Genomic DNA, 23,568 nt, shown 5'->3' with positions numbered 1-23,568 from the left:
GTTGCTCCATTTACTCTTTCAAAATACCATAATTTTTTTTCTATTCTTATTGGTCTCCTAAAACTGTTGGTTTACCTTTTGTCACTTTGGCTTTGAACACATGCTCCTTTTGGAAATTTCTCCATCTTTGGTTTTTGTTACAACACTTTTTCCCTTGTTCTACTGACAAACTTTCTACTTCTTAATCCACTTTTGTGGGCATTTCTTTTTTAACTCATTCCTTACTGTTGATCCCCAATCTTTAGCCCTCTCTTCTCTCTTTCTACAAAATCAATCCCATCCATTACTGGGGCTTCCACTATCACCTGTATAAACACTAGCACAGCCATGTGGTCAAGAGCTCTTATGAACTCAAGACACATATTTCAAAAGACTTGCTCTATATATCACAATGTTCCATTTATAGGAATAGTATGCAGCAGGAATGTACTGATAAAATGAACTTATGGGTTAGTAGTAATGGCAAGCCAGTTAAATATTTGAAAATTATCTCTGCCCAAAAGTAACTTAAATGCAAAATTGAACCTTCCATCTTTCCCTATAAATTGTCTTGTGATTCACATCAAATTCCAAATTATTCTGTTTTTTTAACCTATAATTATAAGTTCAATAGATTTCATAGTCATCTTTTCATTCTTATTTCCAGAACATTTTTTTATTTAAGTATTCCTATTACCTAACTTTAACCATTCTTGACCAGTAGTCTGAACCCCTCCAATCCTGTATTTCAGCTGTTATTAAAGTGAAAACCACGTAATATCAAACCTTGTTAAAACTTCTTGAATGGCACCTCCAGCCATCAGCATATAAATATATATATGTATACACACTATTTTGTATTTTATACAGCGTGAATCATCTCAGGCTCCCCTCACTTTCTCAATATCAAGTTTTCCTCCTGTTCAATTCACATCAAACTCAATGTCTTCACAATAATAAGTGATTGCTACTCCCACTCTCTTTATCTTAAGCCATTCCATTACCTAAGCCTCTGTGTGTATGTTGTTTCATCTGCCTGGAATGACAATCTACATACTATTTACCTGGTAGACAGTTGATATTGCTAGGATCTCTAACTACAAACTCCTTTATTGCTCCAGGGAGACCAGGAGCCTTCTCTTTTTATTTTACTTTGTTTTTACATTGCCTATGAATATTGTTCATATTTCTATTAGATAAATATTTAACTGTATTAGAGATATTTGTATATCTCCTCAGTTGAATATTAGCTCCTGGAGTCTTGAGAACTTGTATTTAATTAATGTATGCTTACAAAAAATTAAATTATATATAAAATACCCACCTTTCACTTGGGAACTATATACATAGTTATATGTAAAGCACGACGGAAAATATAGTAAAAGATTCATGAAAGAATTAAGCCGTTGGAATATTTAACAAGCAATCTTAAATTTTTAAAGTTGTTCTCTGTAAGAACATAAAATGAAGCAAACTAATCAATAACATTTATGTCAGCATGCATGCTCTTATCCTAAAATATAGGTTAATAATGAAGACAACAGACTAATTATTTAAATGGAAATTTAGAGTGGGTGGGCATGTACATACAACCCTGTAGAAAACAGTCTTACATTTTAGTAATCTTTTATGAAGCAGAGACAGGGATGTTCTTCCAGTTCCATTTCTTAAATTAGATTTTTGGTACATTATCAAGCCAACTCTCTCATATATCCATCTATCACTAGCATGGGAGTGAACAAAAGCCCATTTACTTCATATTATCATGAAATGTTACATACATGTGTAGTCATAAGATGGAAAAACAGACTGATGGTGGAGTAATTCTATAAAATGAGAACATTAAATTTTTAATATTCTTTGGTAGGATAAATTAATTGTTAGTAGAATTGCTCAAGATTTCTCTGAAATCATGTAGATGGCCTCGCTAACCATCTTTACTTAAGTTTTATTATCTCTCTTATTTATAAAATGGCATAATAAATATATCAATAGAAATACCTGGTTTGCTTTATGATGATCTGGAAATCCACCAATAAAGACTGACCCTGATTCTGGCAGGGTTTTTTCAGAAACGTGATTGATAGATTCGTTTGCTTTAATTGTCCTCCCTAGAATAGTCAGTTCAGCTTTACAGGGATCCAATTCTTGCCTGCAACCATTTAGAAAAGAAATTTATGGTTTTAATATGTGTTGTGCAAACATTTGTCTGACCAATTAATTAAGTTATTAAAAAAAAGAAAGATTTAAGTAAATAGATTATCTCACCATAAAACCAACAAAGGCAGAAGTAGATTAATCTGTCCTAAATTAAAAATTCTTGCCTGACTAGGTAGTGGCACAGTGGATAGAACATTGGACTGGGATATGGAGGACCCAGATTCGAAACCCCAAAGTTGCCAGCTTGAGCATGGGCTCATCTGATTTTAGCAAGGCTCACCAGCTTGAGCAAGGGGTCACTTACTCTGCTGTAGCCCCCGGGTCAAGGCACGTATAAGAAAGCAGTCAATAAACAACTAAGGTGCTGCAACGAAGAATTGATGCTTCTCATCTCTCTCCCTTCCTGTCTGTCTGTCCTCATCTGTCCCTCTCTCTCTGTCTCTGTCACATATACACAAAAAATTCTTAATACTTTAACTATATAAATACAGAATTAAATTTTGATAAAACAGCAAATTATAGCAAACACTTAAAAAAAAATAAATCCTGATAATAAACAGATCACTTCCAACAGTGATTAAAACAATGTTAGATTATAATATCCTACTTCAGTTTTTTACATTGTTAAATTTTCTGTGTGAGTTAAAAATATTGAAAAGTATCAGTGTGAAATATGGTCCAGTTCGGCCCCCTTATCCACAATTTTACTTTTCACGGTTTCAGTTAGCCATGTCATCAAACCTAGTTCAGAAATATTAAATGGAAAACACCAGAAATAAACAAATCATAAGTTCTAAATTGGGCATCAGTTTGAGTAGTATTATGAAATCTCACATTGTTACTCTCCTTTCCTATTGGAGCATGAATCACCCCATTGTCCAGTGGATGTAAGCTACATATGCTATTTGCCTGTTAGTCACTTAGTAGCCATCTTGGTTATTGCAGTGCTTGTTTTCAGATAACCCATACAGTAGCCTAACGCTAAGTCACAATGCCTCTGTCATTCACCTCACTTAATCTCATCACTGAGGTATCATAATATCTCACATCATCACAAGAAGGGTGAGTATAATACAATAAGATATTTTGAGCCTGACCTGTGGTGGTACTGTGAATTAAGTATCAACCTGGAACACTGAGGTCACTCCTGGGCTTGCCTGGTTAAGTCACATACAGGAAGCAACTATTATGAGTTGATGCTTCCTGCTTCTCCTCTCTCTCTTTCCCCCCTCCTCTCCAAAAATGAATCAATAAAGAATATAAATAAAAATTAAAATTTAAGATATTTTGAGAGAGACCACCTTCATATAACTATTATTACATTATATTGTATTTGTTCTATTTTATTATTTATTATTGTTCATCTCTTACTGTGCCTATTTTATAAATTAAGATTTATCATAGGTATGTATGTACAGGAGAAAACATGCTACATATAGGGTTCAGTACATTCTATGATTTCAGGCATCACTGGGGATCTTGGAACATATCCCCCAAGGGTAAGGGGGAGCATACTGAGTCTAGTGTACAATATATCTTTAGGTTGAAAATAGTAATAGGGAAATGACTAATTAGTTGTAGTAATATAAATCATATCAAGATGTAAAGCATGTAAAAATTAAAAAAAAATAGTAAGTCAAATATAACTTAAATAGGCAATTCCCAGCAATAATTTTCATGAGCCCATATTTTAGAAAAATGAGATAAAAATACTTTGACAATGTTTTAAGAGTAGATATGGATGTCTCATGTCCTCTACCATCTGTTAAATTATTGAATCCAGAGATGGAAAATTGTGGTATAAAGGCCAAATGTAGCCTGCTACCAATTTATAAGTAGATTTAACTGGTACAGAGTCATACATTTCTTTATAGATAATCCATGGCTGCTTTTATGGCAGAATTGGGTAGTGACAATAATAACTACAAAGCTTAAAAAGCCAAAAGTATTTACTATCTGACTCTTGATATAAAATAGTTCATATCTAATCAATTTATTTGTTTAGCTATTAAGCAAGTAAATTTTATCATAATCCTTTCAATAATAGCACATGAATTATAAGACATGTACATACCATTCACTAATCAATGTTATTCTATATCATAAATATGTGATAGTCTGTCTTTTAAATATTTATATAAACTTAATTGAATTATAACATGCATGATGAAGAGGGTAAAAGATAAAGCTCTATGAAATACCATATTGTGGACATACTCAGATAACCACTATGGAGTTCAAATGGTTGAATATTACTAGCAAGAGTCCCTAGAAATACTAGCAACAAGCCCTGTCAAGTTTGCTCAGTGGATAAAGCATCAGCCCCGCATATGGATATCCTGGTTTGACTCTTAGGACACACAAGAGAAGTGATCATCTGCTTTTCTCCATTTTTTTCTTCCCCTTTTCTCCCCTCCTGCAGCAGGTGTCTCAATAGGTTTGAGTGTTGGCCCCTGGCCCTGAGGATAGCGAGGTTGATTCGAGCATTCGCCCCAGAAAGGGGTCGCTGGATGGATCCCGGTGGGGGCACATGTAGGAGTCTGTCTCACTATATCCTCTCCTTTCACTTAAAAATAATAATAAAAAAAGAAATACTAGCAACACAAAGACACATTTTTAGACCTCTTCCATCTTAATATTGTTTTTAATATTCATCTTTGTTATTGAATTTAATAGTTTTTTCATTTTTGAGATATATCACTATATTGATAGTACACAAATTATGTATTCTAGATTTGGTGCTATTTTGAATATTACTGGTACAAGTAAAGTTAATCCTCTTTGTTCATCTTTTGGGTTATCAAATATCATTTTCTCCCTTTTTTCTCTTAATTGTGATGAATTATATTCTCTGGATATTTTTTTGTTTGTATTTTTCCAAAGTGAGAATGGTGTTGGGGGGAGGCAGACAGACAGACTCATGCATGTGCCTGACTGGGATCCACCTGGCATGCCCACTAAGGGGCAATGCTTGGCCCCTCTAGGGTATTGCTATGCTGCAATAGGAGCCATTCCAGTGCCTGAGGCAGAGGTCATAAAGCCATCCTCAACTCTTGGGCCAACTTTACTCCAATGCAACCTTGGCTGTGGGAGAGGAAGAGAGAGACAGGGAGAAATGGGAGGGAGAAGGGTGGAGAAGCAAATGGGTGCTTCTCCTGTGTGCCATGGCTGGGAATTAAACCCAGGACTTCTACATGCCAGGCCAATGCTCTACCACTGAGCCAAACAGCCACAACTCACATTTTCTGGACTTTTAATGTTGGATGCATTCCTGGAACAAGTGTAACTTTTTCATAATGTATGCCTTGATTATATAACACAAAATTCACTTTTATATATTTTAAGGAATATATATGTATCTATATACAGATATATATGATAAATATAATTCATATATATATGAATACGAGAGAAAGTGGTCTTTATATTTCCTGTCTTGTACTGATCTTATAAAATTTTGCTATCAAGATTATGTTGTCCTTATATTCTTACAAAAAGTTTATATAATATTACTTTTATACCTACCATTTATATATGGTAGAATTAAGTAATATAGCCACCAGTGCTTAAAGTTTTTTTTAGAAAGTTATTAAAGATAGATTCAATGTATTTAATATAATATAGCTATCTATGTATTATCATGTTTATTTTGTTAAACTATACTTTTTCCTAGACTTTAAAAAAATAATCTATATTTTCAAAAGTATTGGCATAGCCTTGCCTGACCAGGCGGTGGCGCAGTGGATAGAGCATCGGACTGGGATGCGGAAGAACCCAGGTTCGAGACCTGAGGTCGCCAGCTTGAGTGCGGGCTCATCTGGTTTGAGCAAAGCTCACCAGCTTGGACCCAATGTCGCTGGCTCCAGTAAGGGGTTGCTCGGTCTGCTGAAGGCCCGTGGTCAAGGCACATGTGAGAAAGCAATCAATGAACAACTAAGGCGTTGCAACGCGCAATGAAAAAATAATGACTGATGCTTCTCATCTCTCTCCGTTCCTGTCTATCTGTCCCTGTCTATCCCTCTCTCTGACTCTCTCTCTGTCTCTGTAAAAAATAAATAAATAAATAAATAAATAAATAAATAAAATTAAAAGGTATTGGCATAAAATATTTCATAATTTCTTTATATTTTTATTGGTGTTGAAACTATAATAATGTCTTTTTCTCGTGACATTGACTGTTGTGGACCATAAATGGAAAAAAGCCTTTGTAGATTCGAGGCTTAGCAAAAGGCTAAGTTCACCCCCCACCATCTCCATATTGGCTATAATGCTGAGTATTTGCACCCACTTCACTTGCTTGCTTAAGTTGCTGGAAGCAATTTACATGTCCTTCCTCTTACTCTTTGTTCAGATACTGGTTGATTTCACTTATACATGGTGGGGAGATTCCTGTTATTCCTGTTTATGCCTTGGGAGAGTTCCTGTTGTAGCCTTGGATATGTAACTTTGTATCAAGAACTTTCTTGGTTTGCATATGATTATATAATAAAGCAAACTGGGGCTATGGGCACCTCGGATATTGCCATCAGCATTTGAAAAGTCCTCCCAGCCCCATCCTTTTTTCTTAATAAGTCTGTTTCCTTAATTCCGCACTGTTATTAGGAGCTGCGCTGGTCCACGGCAAGTGGCACCCGAACAGGGACTTGAGTATGAGGAAACTAAACTGAAAGCAGGTGATGGAACTCCCCAAGTGAAGTGTGCACAGTGAGTAAAGAAAGTTTTTTGGGGAAAGTATAATAGGGAGTAAAATATTATGAAATAGGGTAAAAAAGAAGGGACTTTTTTGTAGAAATGTTTCTGTATGAGGACAAATTGTTGCCTGAAGAGTATCAGGGTGAGCTGGAAACAGAGGGATGTGAATACGAGGATAAATCAGAGTCTGAGGATGACTCAGGGAATATAAAATCCGCAGCTATTGCTGCCTTAGCTGTGGGGCCTCCACTGCCCTCAGCTCCTTCCTATGTTCAACCCTCTGCTCCTCTGTTCCCTTACCGAGCTGATTCCAGAGTCTATAGCTCAAAATCTTGGAAATCCCCTCTTCAACAATCTATTGACCAGGCTCAAAAAAAAATAGGGGAAATAATAAATAGCTTTACCTGTTTTTCTGTTGTAGAAAGATAGGTTGACACGGGGAGACTAGTGCAAGAACATGAACCTGTACTTTGTAGAACTCTGAAAGAGCTTAAACTTGCTTGTGTTCAATATGGGCCTACTGCCCCCTTTTCACTTGGTTTATTAGATACTATTAGTGCAAAGGCTCTTCCCTCAAATGACTGGAAGGTGATTGTTCATGCTTGTCTCTCCAGGAAGTCAGACTTTCATGAAAAGGCCATTGAGTTAGGGGAGAAATCTCAGCATAGTCAACCTGAGCCACCAGTTACAGCAACTATAGAATTTGAGAATGGATAGGAGACTCAGGTATTATAAAAGTTACTGCTTTTCCTGTTATGGTCTGATTTTTTTTTAATGTATTAACTATAATCTTCTGAACTATCACTTTGTTTCTTTCTTATTCTTTGCCTAGAAATTGAGACAGGGGACCTCTGTTGGATCTGACTATGGAAAATATCCCAGCACCTGCTGAGAGCAAATTTTCTTGGGGAGATTTTGTTTAGTCCCATCCTTTGGTCCCTCTGTCAGAGAATGCCCTGACTAAAATTAGGCAGGCATCTTTCTAATCTGGTTGTGCTCTGAAATCCCAGGTTTTTCTCTGGTTTGTCTGGTTCATCTAATTCTTGTTTCTGTTTAGTCTTTGTTTAATGTATAAAATGTGTCTGTTTTTAAGGCCTGAATTAAGTTCTTTTTTTTGCATGCAAAAAATTGGAAATGCTGGCTGTAATATTTAGAAAAAATAAAATGTTTTTAGAACTTGTAAGGAGCGCTCATTTAAATTTAAATAGAATAGAATGTAGATCCTTAAGACTTACTAATTTGGTTAGTGCATTGTGAGCTGTGTTCAGAGTTAGGAGCCAAATAACAATTTAAGTATTAGGATTGATCAAAGTTATATGTTATACTTGTGTTTTTTGTGCATAAATTGTCTTGTTTATGTGTAAGGTTATACTCAGGCAAAACAAAGAAATTGAGCAAAGTTAAGCAGGGCCCTAATAAGTCATTTCAAGAATTTGTCTCAAGCTGTTTCAGGCAGTTAGAAGAATGGTATAAGGATGCTAATTCTGCTTCTCAGGCCACATCCTGCAAAAGGGTCCCAAGGAAATCAGTGATTTGGCTCCTCTGATTTTGCCTATTGGATTCAAAAGGTAGGTCAGGAATGCCCTAAAATGGAACTAACAATACAAGGGCATAAATTTAAAAGACTTTTAGATACTGGAGCTAATGTATCTGTTATTGCTAAGCTACATTGGCCTCCTTTCTGGCCCACTCATGCAGCAGCCAAAGAATTACAAGGTATAGGGCAGAGTAAATACTCTCAACAAAGCTCTAGTTTTTTACAATGGGAAGATAAAGAAGGTCATTCTGGACTTTTTCAGCCTTATATGCTCCCTGGATTGCCAGTTAATTTGTGGGGTGGAAATGTTTTGAAAAATATGGGAGCATTGTTTGTCAGTCAATACTCAGGTGCTTAATCAGGAATTTTTGCCCACTAAGGGACTAGGGAAAGAACAGTGGGGAATTCTCATCCCCATAGAAGTGGCACCCAATACTGGAAGGTGTGGATTAGGATATCAAAATTTAGCATAGAGGCCTTGGTAGCTCCTGCTGCCCCAACAATGCATTGTGCAGACCCAATTATTTGGAAATCAGATAATCTTTTATGGGTAGACCAATGGCCCCTTTCTCACAAGAAACTTAAGGCAGCTGCTCAATTGGTACAATAGTAGTTACAGCTTGGGCACATTGAACCATCTAATAGCCCATGTAATACGCCTAAAAAGAAATCAGAAAACTAGAGGCTGTTACAAGATTTGAGAGCAATAAATAAGATGATGAAAATTATGGGTCCTCTCCAACTAGAACTTCCTTCTCCTACTGCCATTCTATGCAATTTTCACCTTGTAGTTATTGACTTAAAGGATTGCTTTTTTACTATTTCTTTAAGCCCTCATGATTGCAAGCATTTTGCATTCAGTGTTCCTTCACTTAACTTCCAGGCTTCAATGGAGCAATACCAGCAGAGAGTTTTGCCTCAAGGTATGGCTAACAGTCCTACCTTGTGCCAAAAATACATTTCTCAAGCTATCTCTCCACTATGAAGGCAGAACCCTAAGGTGTACATAATTCATTATATGGATGACATTCTTATTGCTCATCCAGATAAAGACATTGTGTTGATCATCTGGCAACAACTAGAATATTCTCTGAAAGAATCAGGACTTTATATAGCTCCTGAAAAGGTACAGCAATCTTTACCTTTCTCTTATTTAGGACAAATTATTGAGGGACAACAAATTTGTCCACAGAAATTAGAAATCAGGACAGATCATTTGCAAACTTCAAACAATTTCCAGAAATTATTAGATATTAATTGGCTTAGACCTTTCTTGAAATTAACTACTGGAGAACTGAAACCATTTTTTGATATTCTTAGAGACTCAGCTGAACCAGCTTCTCCCCAGCTACTTACAGCTGTGGGACAACAAGCTTTAAAGCTTATAGTAAAAGCCTTGCAACAAGCACAACTAAAATGCATAAATCCTGAAGAATCAATTGCCTTACTAATTTGTCCCTCGAGTTACACTCCAACAGGACTATTGTGGCAAGCTTTAGGTCCTATTGAATGGATTCATTTAGCTGTTACTCCTAAGAAAGTTTTATTTCCATATTTCAATCTTGTTGCCTCCTTGATTATCAAGGGGCATAGGCGACTCTTACAGCTTATAGGTTTTGAGCCACAGACTGTTGTTGTTCCTTTTTTCAAAGGATCAACAACAATGGCTCTGGGAAACTTCCACTAAATGGCAAATCACTTTTGCAAATTTTACAGGCCAAACTGATTCTCACTACCCAGCTGATAAAATACTTCAATTCTCAATAATTACTACATTTGTATTTTCTAAGACAATTGTTAATGAGCCCATTCCTGAAACACCTACAATCTTTACTAATGGGTCCAGCTCAGGAATAGCAGGCTTAATAATCAATGGACAAGTTTATACTGAAACAGTCACCTTAAAATCAGCTCAAAGAGTAGAATCACATGCCATTATCATGGCTTTTCAGCATTTGCCATATTCCTCATTTAATCTGTATAGAGACAGCAAATATTTACTTATGGTTGTTTCCACTATGGAGACTGTTGTCTTAGGGACAACTGCTGATGAAGAACTATTTCAGCAGTTTCTCCTTCTTCAAAGACTTGTATGTCAACATAGAGCTCCATGTTTTATAGAACATATTTGAGCTCACTCTATGCTCTCTGGAGCTTTAGCACAAGGGAATGCCCTTGTTGATCAAACTACCCAAAAGAAAATTATTGGAGCAACCATGACAAATCAAGCAACTCAGTCTCATACTATTCATCAGAACGCTGCAACCCTGCATAAACAGTTTAAACTTTCTTGAGAAGCACCATGGCAGATTGTTAAATCCTGTCCAATGTGTCCTATACTACAATCTGTCCCTTCGTTTGGAATTAACCCTCGAGAACTCCTACCAGGACAACAAATGGATGTTACTCATATACCTTTATTTAGCAAACAGTCCTTTGTCCATGTTACAGTGGATACTTATTCTGGATTTATATCATAGTAGCCTCTGCCAGAACAGGAGAGGCTGCTAAGCATGTTATAGCTCATTGCTTGTATGCATTTTCTATTATTGGACTTCCTAAACTGGTTAAAACTGACAATGCTCCTACATATGTAGGAAAAGCATTTACTATATTTTGTCCAATCATTCGAATTACAGGTATTTCTTACAATCTTTAAAGTCAAGGTATTATTAAAGTGTACTCAACAAATATTTAAGGTCAATTTAAAAAATATATAAAAGGGGGAGTCATATCCTGGAACTCCTGTAAATCTACCTTATCTTTAAAATTTTTCTTTTGAATGCTGATGAACAGGAGATGCCAAATCTTTTTCTCCTGAAAACTTCTACCCTCTTTTATTTGATCCAGCTAATAATACTGTTTTGTCTTTTTCCAAATAGCTCCAGATATATGGAAAAGGTTTATATAGGTGGATGGGGATCCTCAAACCCCTCAGCGAGATCTTCTGAGCATTGTTTTTAAGGTACCAAGAGGAAGAAAAAGCCCAATAGAGATCAGGTAAAATACCAGCTCTTGGCACGTGCCCTCAAAGGCTCCAATGCCCTAACAGGGCCTCTTAGAACTCCATCAGGGCCCTGCTTTAATAGTGGAAAGGAAGGTCATTAAGTCAAAGCCTGCCAGGCTTACATGCCTTTGCTGTGGGGAAAAGGGACACTGGAAGGTAGGCTTCTGCCTTGCTCCTCTAATGGAGGGTTCAGTCTCTTCCAGCCTTGCTCCAGCCACCTGTGACTTAACCTTGCCCAGCCTGCTGGGACTTGCCACTGAAGGCTAAAGGTGCCCATGGATGTCGTCCCCATCTCACGTCACCGTGGACGAGCCTTGGGTATTTCTTCCAAGTAGCAGGTAAACTGATCTCATTTCTTGTGAACACAAGGGCCACTTACTATGTCTTGCCTGAATATTCGAGTTTTTTTCCATTCCCTCGAAGATCTTTGTTGTGAGTGTTGATAGTCCTATTTTCTGCTGCTTTGTTTAATATATAGTGTTTCCTTTATTCCTCCTGCCTCAATGCCCCATTCATGTTTTAGGCTGGGACCTACTCCTAATTTAGAGCTCTCTTTCTCTTTTTTGCCAACTTCTGTTACGAATTTACTTTTGCCACCCAGCTTAGTGTATCCCAAGGTTCTATTCACCATGCCACAGTTACAGAGCTCCAGGTAAAAGCACCCTGGTCTCATCTGTATAGTTTTGAGAAGAACAGAAGCTCCATCTCCACACATGCTGCAGATGGCTTTTCCAGTCTACCTGAGTCATTACCAGCTAGAAGCAGTGGTCATTGGAACTTGAACACGAGCTGAAAAATGTAGAAATATGACAACAATTCCAGTGCCATGTGGACTTTTCCTGGACTCCTGCTCCTTGTGACAACTCTTAATGGACTGAACTGGGGTTGGGTTGCATTTGCAGGGAATGTAGAATGATGATGTGTCAGCATGGACTTGGTGAACATGTTAAGGACATTCAAAACAGCAAAGACTCTTTTATAGATTCTTATTATATTGGCTAAGAATTTGCTTAAAAGCTTTAATCACTGTAATGTATTAGAATGTTTGTTTTGATATCTATTAGCATTGGCTATACTAATTTTGTGTTTGTTCTATATTTTTTCAGTCAGCCTCCAAATTAGAATCTTGGAAACTAGGAAATTAGATGAGTACAAATCTCAGCACACAAATTAAAAATTAAAAAGAAAAGGGAGATATGTTGTGGACCGTAAATGGCAAAAAGCCTTTGTAGATTTGAGGCTTAGCAAAAGGCTAAGTTCTCCCCCCCCACCTCCATATTTGCTATGATGCTGAGTATTTACACCCATTTCAGTTGCTTCTTTAAGTTGCTGGAAGCAATTTACATGCCCTTCCTCTTACTCTTTGTTTGTTCAGATGTTGGTTGATTTTGCTTATGCATGGTGGGGGGATTCCTGTTTATACCTTGGGAGAGTTCCTGTTTTTAGCCTCAGACATGTAACTTTGTATCAAGGACTTTTTTGATTTGCATATGACTATATAATAAAGCAAACTGGGGCTATGGAGCACTCAGATATTGCCATCAGCATTTGAAGAGTCCTGCCAGTCCCATCCTTTTTTCTTATTAAGTCTGTTTCCTTAATTCTGCACCATTATTAGGAGCTGCGCTGGTCTGTGGCAATTGAATATTTATGCCTTTTCTCATTTTATTTGTTTTGTAGATAAATTTTGGCAGGGAGTAGTAAATTTCCAAGAACACACTTTTACCAATGTTGGTAGTCTTAATTGTCTATTTGTTTTCTATACCTTTAATGTCTGCTCTTACCTTTATAATTTTCTTCTTTTAACATTCTTTGAGCTTTATTAATTGTTCAGTTTATAAGGTTTTTAATTTAAATTATGCTCTCAAGACTGAAAATATTTCTCTAAGAATTAATTTAGCTATGGTTAACAATTTCTATTTTTCATTATCATCTGTTCAAACTATGTTCTAATTTCTTTAAAATTTTTCCCTTTGGTACAAGAATTATTAAAAATTGCATTATAAGTATATAAAAATACAGGGGTTTTCTGTTTTTATTAATATTATAAAATATTATTAAAGTTCAAATCAAGCTTGTTCAAAGAATATTCTCTATTTGCTTTAAAGTCTTTGAAATATATTTTCCTGGGCTGCATAGCCTGGGATATGACCAATTATAGTACATTTTCACAATTCTATATGTCTCTCATTAAGTGCAATATTCTATATTTGAGAATATGGTCAGATTTTAACATATACACAGACATACACACATTTAACCACTTTTATACTAAATGTGGAATGGAAAAAATAATAATTATATCATGTCTGTTATATATGTATATATTTTTTAAAAAAATATATGTTTACAGATTCTTTGCATCCTTCTTCTATCTACATCATGTTATCAACTTAATAGAGCTAAGACCAACTGTGGCTATGCAGCCAAAATTGAAGTTTTTATAAATAAAGTTTTGACAGATTTTTGAAAAGATCAATGATGTTATCTGTATTAAAAAACTGGGAAAGGAATGTTTTGAACATTTTTAGAACCCATTTCTTATTTTTGAATTTTATATTTAAAGGAAACTATAAGGTTTCTGTGTTAATTACTTATTACAATTAAACTATTAAAAATATCTTAGGGAGGATATAGCTTCCAGGAAGCTATTCATTATCTGATAAAAAAAAAAGCAGTTAATCATGAAGGAGTGAGAAGACTCATTTGTATCTGTCCTTAAGTCTACAACTAGTCAGATATCTATAACCCAACAAATGTTCTTCTGCTCAACATATTCCCATGTCTGAGAGATCCACACCTTGGTCCATCTGAAGATGGAGGTACTAAAACACAGAGGGCATGGGATGGACAGGGGAGGGACTGTGCCTAAAGATGTGGTTTCCCTGCTGCCACTGTGGAGATAGATCACAGCCCCAGCCAATGTGGTCGTGGTGATAAAGTCATACACTTCAGCTCCCATACAAAGCCCAGCAATATATAAGAGGGCAGAGGCAGGGTCAGCACCCCCAAATCCATCTCTCTCCACTGACTGTGGCAGAGCCAGTAGCAGCAGTGGGGATATGTCTATAGTGTCCAATCTACAGCACAGCAGCTCCAGCAGCCATAGAAAACAGCAGCAATGCAGGCTCATGAAATTGGCTCCTTTCATCCACCATATCTCCTCATGATGGTGTAGTGTCCTGAGATCCAGGTGACCTGGACAGAGCAAGGCTACCCACAACCCCAGTCACCCCGGCAGCTACTCTCATGACCAGAGGGATGCCCTGACACTATAGAGGTGCAAGTAGCACATGTAAGAGGAAACAATATATACCATCTATATACGGCACTAAAATACCATCTACTGGAAAATGAAAAAAGACCTCTTATTATCAACCTGCTGAACACTTAAAATAAAAAATCAAATGGTACCTAAAGCATTACTTCAAATGCCCTAGCAGAGAAACAACCCTCAAGCACCAAGAACAATGAAGGCAACATAGTAACACAAAAGTAATATGATAATATTCCAGAAACTGAACTCAAAGTCATGGAAAACTAATTTAAATGACAGAGCATGTCCGATTGCAGATATAAAGAACCTCGATGAGACAAAAAATAAATTAAAAAAATTAAAAAATAAATAAGAAAACGCAGTTCAGTGATCTCAGGAATAAAATTAGGAAACAGAAGAATACCAGAGAGAATAAAACTATGAAAAGAACCGAACAGAAATTTTCACATTGAATAACTCAAAATGAAATAATGCATTAGAGAGCACTGGAAATCCATATGGAACAGAGATTTCGTGAGTGTAAAGACAGAAACCTAGAAATAACTCAGGTAAAAAAAAGACAAAGAACTAAAAGTTAAAAAAATAAAAGAACTCTATGAGGAATATCTAACTCCATTAGAAAGAGCAACATAAGGATAATGGGTATATTAGAAAGAGAAGAGAGAAAGAAGGGAACAAAGAGCCTACTCAAAGGGATAACTGATGAGAACTTCCCATATCTGAAAAAGAATCTAATAAAATACCTAATTATCTCAATAACAAAAAGCCTTCTCCAAGACACATTAGTTAAAATTGTCATAAGTTAATGACAAAGAAGACTTCTCAAGGCAGCCAGAGAAAAAAAAGATTATAACTTACAAAAAAAAACAAAACAAAACCCAACAAAAACAAAACCCATCATATTATGGTCAAATTTCTCAATAGAAATTCTACAAGCCAGAAGAAAGAAGAATATATTCAAAATATTGAAAGAGAAAAATTATCATCCAAAAAATATATATCCAGCAAAGTTATCCTTTAAATATGAAGAGGAAATAAAGGCTTTCCCAAACAAAGGCTGAAGGAACTTATCACCACAAGACCTGTGTTATAAGAAATGTAAAAGGATCTCTTCTACCTAACACAAAAAGACAAAAGTACACAAAACTTTCAATAAAGTGACAGACTGAAGCATAAAATTGAACCCAATTTCAGAATAGGATGTTAAACACTTAATTATAAAATAATGGTGGAAGGTAAAAAGTATTAAAATCTGTAGTTACTGCAATTTGGTAACAAATGCACACATCAAAAGGAATAATTTATGAAAACAAAAACATAAAAGGGGAGGAGAAAAAGTATATAATTTATATAAGTGAATAAAGATAAGATGTTATCAGAAGGAAAGGACCATTTTATATATGAAATATTTTATACAAACATGGTAACCACAAAACAAAAATCCAGGGACAGAAAACATTAGAAAGAAAAGAAAAAAATCATAGAATACCCCCAAACTAAAATACAAAACAGAATCACAGAGTCAAAGAAACAATGGAGATTAACAATCAAAAAACAAAAGGCAAAGTGATAATAGCAGTCTTCATATAACAATAATCACCCTAAAATTTACTGAACTCACCAACCAAAAGGCACAAAGTAGCAGAATGGACCCATCTTTGCTCTGAAGACAACCATAGGCTCAAAGTAAGAGGGTAAAAGATGATATTCCAAGCAAATGCTATACTAGTAAATGTGGGTGTAGCTATACTTACTAGACAAGATAGATACCAAGACAATAGTAACGAGAGGCAAAAATGGGCATTTTATAATGATAAAAGAGACACTCTATCAAGAAAATAATTATATATATTTATATATGTATATTATATAGTATGTATTTATACATACACACACACAGACACACACACACAAAACCTAGAGGCACCAAAATAAATGAAGCAATTAACTTGCAAAAAGGTAAAATAGATAACAACCAATTGATGAAGCCAGGGCTAAAATGAAATGTTTATCTGAGATTTTTCTTGCTTACTTGTGAAGGCCTATGTTGCTATAAGCTTCCCTCTGAATACTGTTTTTTTCTGGATCTGTACCATAGATTTTGGTATGTCATAATTTCATTTTTATTTGTCTATGTATCATTTGATTTCATCTTTTATTTCTTCATTGGCCCAATAGTTGTTCAGTGGTATGTTGTTTAATCCCAAAATATTTGTGATTTTTTTTCAGCTTTCTTTTTGTTGATTTCTAGTTCCATACCTTTGTTGTTACAAATGATGATTGATATCAGTTTTCTTACAATTATTAAGTTTGTATTATGTCTCAATATTGTTTTATCCTCAAGATTGTTTTGTATGCTTGAGAAGAATGTCAGGTGTGTCAAAATCCCTTACTATTATTGCCATTTGCGACAACATGGCTGAATCTTGAGGTTTTTATGCCTAGTGGATTAAGTGAGACAGAAAAAGACAAAAACCATATGGTTTCACTGTATGAGGAATATAAAACAAAATAGTAACAAAGTAACAAAACAAAAACTCATAGATACAGACATCAAAATGGTGGTTACCAGGGGGAAGGGGGCTGGTGGGCGGGTTAAAATGGGTAAAAAAGTAAAATATATGGTGATAAAAGGAAACTGGGCTTCTGATGGTAAGCACACAATAGATCATACAGGTATCAAGTTATATAATGTTGTATACCTCAAATTTATGTAATGTTATTAAGCTATGTTACCTTAATAAAAACAACATATAAAATAAAAAGAACAGCTACTCTGATCAATCTCTAAACTTTATTGTTGGAAAAATAATTTGTACTATTTTGTGATATTAAAACAGCAATAATAAGTACACACTAATACTTTGTTAATAAACTCATTTCTTATATTTCATGAAGCAAATAAAACCTATTTAGATTTCACTTATTTATTTGGTCTTCGGTTATATTATAAATGAAAGGGTAACTTTAAAAATAACATATATAAACTTCATTGTTTTTTATTCCTAACTATAGAAGCAACATAAACTCATTATAAAAAATTAGGAAAAAAAACACCAAATAATCCAACATTTGATGGTTATAGACAACAAGCCCCAAATGAACTTACTGCTTATGGTAACCCCCACTTCACTAAACCAGGACTTAGGTAGAGATTTGGCACTACCAGAAATGAAATCTTGCTAGTCAAACAGGAATCAGGAATCTCCAGATTAGCAGTAGGTAGGTAATCTACCTGATAACCCTCTGGTATCCCCTATCAGGAAAGTTATAACCAATAACTTGCAATAACCAATCTGCTTTTTGCCTAGTTTAACTTCCTTGTTATTGCTCCCTTCAGCCTATAAATTCTTTTACCTTGTAGAGCTCTTCACATATTCTTTCCTTTTTTTTTTTTTTTTGAGAGAGAGAGAGAGAGAGAGAGAGATGGATAGAAAGGGACAGAAAGACAGGAACAGAGAGAGATGAGAAGCATCAATCATCAGTTTGTTGTTGCGACACCTTAGTTGTTCATTGATTGCTTTCTCATATGTGCCCCAACCGCGGGCCTTCAGTAGACAGAGTAACCCCTTGCTCGAGCCAGCGACCTTGGATCCAAGCTGGTAAGCTTTTGCTCAAACCATTTGAGCCTGTGCTCAAGCTGGCGACCTCGGGGTCTCGAACCTGGGCCCTTCTGCATCCCAGTCCGACGCTCTATCCACTGCGCCACTGCCTGGTCAGGAAACATAAATTCTTTCTATCTGCTAGATTTAATGTTACAAGATTCATGATACTAAATGAAATCAATAAGAATATTAAAGTTTACTCAATTGAAATTTGTTTTTAACCATAATGAACTAAAATAGCCATACTTAGAATTTTGACACTTTGTTTTTACAATGACATCAATAAAATGTCAGCAACTATACATCTACATTAAATTTTTTTGATTTGTATAGTTTTCTTAAATAATTATATAATAATTTAAGCAAACCTATTGTTGGATATTTGGTTTCTTAGATTTTGAAATAATAAGTAATTATATGATCATTTATTCTTTTTTTGTTTTTCTTCTTTTTTAAAGTGAGAGGAGGAGAGATAGAAAGACATACTCCCATATGTGCCCTGATCAGGATCCACCTGGCAACTCCCATCTGAGGCTAAACCTCTGTATATCTGGAGCCATACTCACAATGGAGCTATTTTTAGTACCTGAGGCAGAGGCTACACAGAGCCATCCTCAGTACCCTGGGCCAATGGGCTTGAACCAATCGAGCCACTGGCTGCCAGAGGGGAAAAGAGATAGAGAAAGAGAAGGGAGAGGAAGAGGGGTAGAGAAGCAGATGGTTGCTTTTCTCATGTACTCTGACCGGGAATCCAAGTGTTGGCCTAAGACATGCTGGGCCAACACTCTACCAATGAGCCAACCATCCAGGGTTGACAATTTATTTTTAAATGTCATCTCACCCTTATTTAATTATGTCCTTAGGAAATATTCCAAGAAGTAAATTATTATATTAAGTTATAGGTGATTTTAAGGATTTATTCCAATGAGCATTTTTAGAGTGTTTAGTTTTATGTTTATATTCATATAAGATCTATCAGTATTTTCAATATATTCTCTGCATAAAAGTTCTTCCCATCCAAAAAGTATTTGCTGATACTTTATATTTATAGACAGGTTGAAGGTCAACAATACGCCTCAATAACACTTTATGCATATAGCAGATATTTCTTTACTTTCTATTTTAAACAATTTTCACTGTAATATTTGAAACTAATTATTTTCACTGTAATATTTAAAACTAATTATACTGCTTAATTTATTAAAGTGGCATAATTTATTTTGATACTTGATATGTCAAGTATTCTCTCAGCGCTTTTTTAAAGATTATTTTGACATGTTTATAATTTTTAATCTATTTTTTATTTCAGAAATTGTCCATGGTGTTTTTATCAAAGATAAAGTTATTGAACCCTGGATGGATAGCTCGTTTGGTTAGAGTGTCATCCTGATATAAGAATTGCAGGATTAATTGCTGGTCAGGGCACATACAGAGACTAACTTCTGTCTCTCTCTCTCTCACCCTTTTTCTCTCCTTATAAATCAATAAATTAAATTAAAAAAAGAATAAAAGTTATTCTATATTCAAAAAAATTAAAGGGCTATACATATATATGTATAAACACACACAACTTTGTATATATGCACACACCTGCATACATGTGCCTAACATAGATATATATGAGTGTTCATAGTATTTATATCACATATTAGAATATTTTATCTAAATGACAAAAAATTTTTCTACCTTATTTTGTTCATTTAACCAGCTGTACTTAGTCTATATTCAACTGTTTTTCTATCTTGTGAATTACTTTCTTAAAAAATAATAATTAGTAACATGAAATAAAGTACATATTAATTTAATACACAACTGTAAGAAGTTGTATAGTATAGGTATAGACTTCCATCTAATATATATTGATTAAAGTTAGAGTGTTTAGTTTTATGTTTATATTCATATAAGATCTGATATTCATATAAGATCTGATATCCATATAAGATTCACTCCAGAACTGATAAATGATAAAGATGATTATGATAGGAAGAGGGGAAAATAATAGACATTGTAGATTCTAGATTTTGAGTAAGGGTGAAAATTAGAAACAAATAAATGAAGTGGGGTTTTATAATGAGAGTTCAGTTCAAAATCAGATCTTTCAAATTCTCTACTTTGAATATGTGGGGCATGTCCCATTCTGTACAGAGATTAGTAGTTCATTCATTACAATGGCAGCAGCATAAAAACAGTCGTTGGCTTTATTACTACTGTATCTTCACCTCTGGAACAGGGACTTGTATATTGCAAATACTACTGCATATGTTGACTATTGAGCAACTTTACAGGACACAATCTGAAATATATGAAGTGCTTACTGACTGACAGCATTTTATTTTGAAAATGTGTAAATGCTTTATTTTTTCCAATTATAAGTATTTGAAAATATTTCATTAACTGCTAAAAATATAAAAAAGGAAAAGTACAAAAAACCCTGCATTTATTCCAAAAAGAATCATGATCATTATTTTATTATAATCTAAAATTTTTATTTATTACAGAATTTCCCAAAGTTGAAAATGTAACTATCTTTTCCAAGTTCATCTTCTTTGTTCATTTAATAATATAATGTAAACATTTATATATATAAATATTATTGCAACCTATTAATTTTAATGACTGTATAGTAATTGTTTATATGTTTGTACTCTAATTTCTTTTCTGAAATGTCTAATCAGTAGATATTTGGTTGCCTTTTTCTTGAATTTTTCACTTTTTCCTATAAAACTATAATATATGCCTGTTTCATACATTTTGTTCATTTAACCAGATGTACTTAGTCCATATTCAACTGTGGTCTCTATCCTGTGGAATTACTTATTCAGAGAATAATAATGCACTATGTGAAATACAGTATATATTAATTTAATACACAACTGTATGAAGTTGTGTAGTACAAGTATAGACTACTACACAGTATAAAACATCCTAATACACAAATCAATTTATTTTCTTAGAAAAATTTCTAGAGTTTGATTTGCAGTATGTAAGTTTTCTTATATTTACATTGTTTATTCTTAAATTTTCTTTAAAAAATTTTCTGTTAGTTTTGTGTAACAATTTGCCCAAGTTATAGTCCCCTGTTATTCAATCAAACACTAATCTACATGTTGCTATGAAGTCTTTTGTAGATGTGGCTAACATCTACATTTATAATCAACTGACTTTTGGTAAAGGACGTTACCTTCAGAATGTGGGTGGACCTTATCCAATCAACTAAAAAGCTGTAAGAGCAGAATTGAAGTTTCCCTGTGAAGAAGAAATTCCATCTATGGATTGCAACATTAGCTTGAGCCCCAAATTTTCCAGCCTGCAGGCCTTGTTAGAAAATCTTTACAAATTTCAGACTTATCCAACCACACCCCACAATGGCATAAGGCAATTCCTTAAAATAAATCTCAGTATATATATACTGTATCTTCTGCTGGGTCTGCTCTCTGGTAAAACTGACTGATACAGATTTTGGTAACAAGAGCCCTGAGGTACAGAGATGTTTGACCCAATGTACAGGAATATCACTCATATCTTACAACCCCATCAGGGAAACAGTATTAATGTTAATTGAGTATGAAATTTGATTTTTTAACTGGAGCTGGACATGATAATAATTTTGGTTAAAATCTCAAGACACGTTTCTCTTAATTAACCACATGGAATTTAATTCCTTAAGGAGGTTTTCGATGTGAATAGCAATGGATCAGTTGATGGGCCTTAGACTATCAGCTCTAAGATACAGACTTGTAAATGACCTTTAAGCTGGATTATTTAATAGAACTATGAGTATTGGAGAAAGATTCATATTTCCTATAGGGAATTTAATTTTTATAGATATATCACATTCAAAGCTTTTCCTTAAAATGTATTTTGATTTTTATGTTAATATAATCTCTATTCAGTGTCACAAAAGGTAGACTGCTTGACAATCAACAGCACGATTAGTGTGTACCATTTCTGTAGGCTTTCATCTTTGGATATGTACGAGAATTTTCTTTCATACTTAAATTTCTGCATTGGGTATTCTTGTTTTCAAAGCTAGTATCATTTCTGAAATAAATTATCCATGGTAAATGAATAGAAGGATGCCATATCGTCTTTTCTCATACACATATTCCAGGGAACTGGCAGCTAAACTGAAGGAAAATGAAAGGTAAGTACGTCTCCATCGTAACAATGTAGATATCAGGTTTGCTTTGCCGAAATGCAATTCTATTATTTCATCTAGCAGGATTGTTATTTTATTCAAGAGACACAGTTTTTAACAGCAGTCATATCTTTCCCCTTAGGCTCATTAGAGCGGAGGCCATGCTGTTCTGATTGTGCCTGACTGAATCTAACAGGAATTGACTGAATGTAGGAAAAACAGTCTTAAACATTATTGTTTAGCATTTGCTGATGATACAGTTTGCCTAGCACACCATGCAGTGTAAAATTTTCCCATCAAGGCTTTTTAATGTTTTCTCTAAAATCAGCACACAGGGTGCTTTAAAGGTCAAATGAGCAGACAAATTCATTTTGCAGAATTATAAGAATATATAGAACTCCCCTGAAGGACCCCTAGTGTTTGAACTACCTTTAATTGTTCTTCTCCCAAACTTACAGTGATTCTTCGTATTTGTCACTTGCATTCACATAATAGTAATTATTAACAACTCTCCACTAATTAGAACCTGAAAGAAAAAGTTGACTGTGCCATGAGTTCTATCTAATATGTTTAGGTATTTGGGTAGATCACAAGAAAGGTCAAACAATTAAGGTGAACACAATACAGATGTGGGTAACCTACTGTTTTATAATTCGCATAGCTACCATATCATTATACAGCAACAAGTTCTAAGCTTCCACATGCATTAGCAAAGAATGAAAGGGAAAATAGATTAGTTCAAACTTCTAAATAATCAAAAAGCAAATATCAAAATTCCATTATGTTGAATATCAACTCTCTTTCATCTGATTATTCTTGAGCATTGTAAAAGTCAAAATTTAAATTACTCCGGCTCCCATCTTATGCGTTAAGAAAGCTGGTTTTAATTGACAGTGACAAAACTTTCCATAGAATCTGAATGTGTGCATTCTCTTTGTTGAGTGTCTATCATATTTATATATCGGAAACATTAATTTATTTAATCAGCCATAAAATAATATAAAGTATTACAAAGTCAAAATAATAATTGTTTCTTTTTAAGGAGGATTCAGACCCATAAACTTTTCACACAAATAGAAATAAAAGATAGGTCTCAGTTTAGATATTTAATGCCAATATACTACTTTTTATCAGATCAAATTAGCCCAGATATTGAGAGATATTTTATATTCA

General features: G+C 34.6%; 1 protein-coding gene across 1 annotated transcript in view; it reads right to left on the bottom strand.

Moving 5' to 3' along the window:
* The window catches only part of EYS (eyes shut homolog), a 1,965,296-nt gene that overhangs the window by 615,374 nt on the left and 1,326,354 nt on the right, over positions 1–23,568 (bottom strand). The window contains 1 exon segment of the mRNA XM_066360293.1: positions 1,981–2,131. Within this exon segment, the coding sequence (XP_066216390.1) occupies positions 1,981–2,131 (151 nt within the window).

The sequence above is a fragment of the Saccopteryx leptura genome, chromosome 1 (genome assembly GCF_036850995.1).
Source record: "Saccopteryx leptura isolate mSacLep1 chromosome 1, mSacLep1_pri_phased_curated, whole genome shotgun sequence".
Lineage (NCBI taxonomy): Eukaryota > Metazoa > Chordata > Mammalia > Chiroptera > Emballonuridae > Saccopteryx > Saccopteryx leptura.
The sequence above is the reverse complement of the archived record's forward strand: the minus strand, read 5'-3'. Positions and strand labels throughout refer to the sequence as shown.